Source organism: Solanum tuberosum, unplaced genomic scaffold (genome assembly GCF_000226075.1).
Source record: "Solanum tuberosum cultivar DM 1-3 516 R44 unplaced genomic scaffold, SolTub_3.0 scf00474, whole genome shotgun sequence".
Taxonomy (NCBI): domain Eukaryota; kingdom Viridiplantae; phylum Streptophyta; class Magnoliopsida; order Solanales; family Solanaceae; genus Solanum; species Solanum tuberosum.
Genome location: NW_006239392.1, coordinates 4,559 through 7,615, shown reverse-complemented (window position 1 = coordinate 7,615; position 3,057 = coordinate 4,559). Strand labels below are relative to the sequence as shown.

General features: G+C 38.9%; 1 protein-coding gene across 1 annotated transcript in view; it reads right to left on the bottom strand.

The window, feature by feature from the left end:
* Positions 1-2,583, bottom strand: part of LOC102605719 (protease Do-like 9) — a 6,608-nt gene extending 4,025 nt beyond the window's left edge. The window contains exons 1-4 of the mRNA XM_006363937.2: positions 1,921-2,583; positions 821-1,020; positions 481-661; positions 195-386 (exon numbers count right to left, since the gene is read on the bottom strand). Coding sequence (XP_006363999.1) covers positions 195-386; positions 481-661; positions 821-1,020; positions 1,921-2,506 — 1,159 coding nt within the window. The 5' untranslated portion in view covers positions 2,507-2,583. The remainder of the gene's footprint in view (positions 1-194; positions 387-480; positions 662-820; positions 1,021-1,920) is intronic.
* Positions 2,584-3,057: the final 474 nt, after the last annotated feature.

Here is a 3,057-nt window from a genome sequence, read left to right as displayed (position 1 = left end):
GGGGGGGTGGTGGGGGGGGGGGGGGTTGTAGTTGTATTATCTCCGCCAATCACTATGAATTTTCTCAATCCTACTTCATCACAATCCTCTCTAAACCCTAAACCATACATCAGTAGAGATAAATTTCGGACTAAAATACAAGCTAACATATCAGTGGAAGCACATTGATAATTTGGGATGAAATCAGTGTTCACCTGTTCCATCATTGGCTATATCAACCCCGTCAAAACTAAGGATAACATCTGAAGGCTTTAGAACATTGGATTCTGGGGCCGTAGGCTCAACTCTTCGGATACGAACACCCTTCTGATTATGCGCCATACCCACCGACAAGCGGAGGTCAGGATTTTCCATTTTTTGCCATTCAATCCCAATGATAGGAAATCCTACAATGTAGGAGATGTCCATATAAAAATAAGTTTGCACTTTGAGACCATCCACTTTAATCAAGTTGAAAATGCTATTAGAATTTTCAAGTACCTGTGTATGCTCCATTCTTCTCATAATCTTGAATGAAATGCATAATTACTGGTGTTGGTATGACATAACCAATGTTCTCGGCATCTTCATGTTTAAGGGATTGAAATGCAATACCGACACACTTCCCCTTATCATTAAATGCAGGTCCACCAGAATTTCCAGAATTGATGGCAGCATCTATCTGCACAATAACTTTTTTGTTGTTAAAAAATCCATTTAAATGCAGTCACATTATTTTTCTGGGGAAATTAAAAACATAGCAACTAAATAACAGAAATAAAGACCTGTATGATATATTAAAGAAAGTATTCGTAGAAAGGAAGAAACTTCCAAACATCACCTGCAATCCAAGGAGCTCGGTTGACACATGAACATAAGATAGTATCTCGATGCGCGAGACAACACCGCTAGTCACAGAGATTGTATCTCCTCCTATAGGGTATCCAACAACAGTTACAGCATCTTGCAGTGCAGGCAGATCCCCAAATTCAAGAGGTGATACTCCTTCCCAGAACTCATCATCATTCACAGTTAACATTGCTGTTTCATAATAACAACAGAAATAGCTAGCTTAAGAACTCTTCAGTGCTGAATTTACCAAATTATAACAGTAAAATGATGCAATTAGGGGGGATCTTAGTAGCTTAGATGGTTGGCTACCTGAGCTCCCACCTTGTTGGTAGTAAGGGTTTGATTCCCCACCTTGTAATCCACCCCACCCCCACCCTCAACCATTTCCCCTTCCCCTACCCCTACGCCATTTTTTTAAAAAAAATGATGAAATTAGAGGGGATGCATTTGGTAAGAAGATAAGCACCTTCATGAAAAACATTTTCCTTTATGAAATCATTTTTTGGTATTTGGACGCTTAAAATATTCCCAATGAATACAAGTTCACTTATAGGCTACAAATATCTCAACTTGTATTCCATACATAACTTGTTTGACCAATGTTATCAACCTTTCCTACTAACAAATGTCATAGAAACACTATTATCCCCAACCAAACGTAAATTACTTTCCAAGGTAAAACATTTCCCTAAATGCTTTGAATTGATATGAAATGGACCTTAGGTCTAACTAAACCTCAAAAGTTGGCTCATGAGACAAGTATTACCCAAAAGAGAACTTCCCATTCCTACCCAAGGGCCTACAAAATGGAGTGTGGATAATATAATATGGGGGCCAGCAACAGGTAAACCAATAATCGGAATGGGTCCTCACTTTGATGACATGATAAGAAATTGCCCAAAATCATGTAAAGAGACCTTCCTATCCCTAAGTAACCGATTTTTGAACTCAACATGAACTGACAAACCTAAAGTCTGTCTAAGAAAAACAATGGTCATCAAGATTTTCAGAAATTGAAGCTTATGCAACAATAGCTAAAAAAAAATTGAAAATTCAGTCAAATAAATAACTAAAAATTATGGAACATACCAATATCGCATTCCGTTCCAATGGAAAGTACGGTAGCCAAGTATTTGGTATCAGAACCACGTTTCTTGAGTTTAACCTGAGTATGGTGTTCCACGGAGTGGGCATTCGTGAGCACCCTCCTTCCACCAATGATAAACCCACTACTACTGGAGCTATATTGTCTCTTCCTCTGCCAAGGAAGCGAGAAATTAGGCTCTGTATGGACGCAGAACACCTTCACCACTGCATCCATAGACGGAGCCGCCTTTGCTGCTGCTGCTACCGCAGCCAACTCCGCCCCATGCCTCAAGTCGCCACTCAACACAGTGGTGATATCGCCGTTGTGGTCAGCAAACCTATGCCCTCGTCTCTCTGGCGAGGCCGCAATATCCCTGTCTACTTCTTCTTCATGTTTTCCACCTTTCTTAGGGCGTCCACGGCCGCGGCGGTGAGTTTGTGGGTCACCGTTGGTGGTGGCAGTTTCAACAGGGGTTGCAGATAGTACGCCGTCATCGAGGGCTTCTTTGGAAGAAATACCAGCGGCGTCGGCGGAGTTGTCCACCACAGTTTTAGGTTTCCGGCCTCTTTTTCTCTTGAGGTCTGCCATTGGAACGGAAAATCAAGAAAGCAGAGAGAGAGCAGTTCGAAATTTGACAGAAGAATTTCAAATTGGAAATGAAAAGAAGCAATTTGCCTTATTAGTAATACAGCCCAAAATTACACTTTTGCCCAAAATAAATTTCAGCCCATTTTGTAAGGATTTGAAATGCTAGCCCAATGAGTTCTATTTGAATTCACTAATTAACTTGAGGGATACTTTTATGGGCAAAAAATTTAAGTATACAAATATAGTACCTTAATAATCACGATATAATAATAGTTTTAATTTTCACCAATATATTAATAGTGTTTTTTTCAAACATAGAAAATAATATTTAAAAAAAGAAAAAAAATGGGAATCGTGGTATTAATACGTATCAGGTATGTGTGATAAATCACGACAGAATTTTAGTTCGAAATCTAATCTTATTAGTATTGTATATGATGGTGTATTTTATGTCGTTAAAAAAAACCAGTTTTCGTGATTGAATTTGGGTTGATTAGAAGGTTTAATTATTTTATTAAATTGGGAATTGGAATAATTAGTAGTCGGGTCTC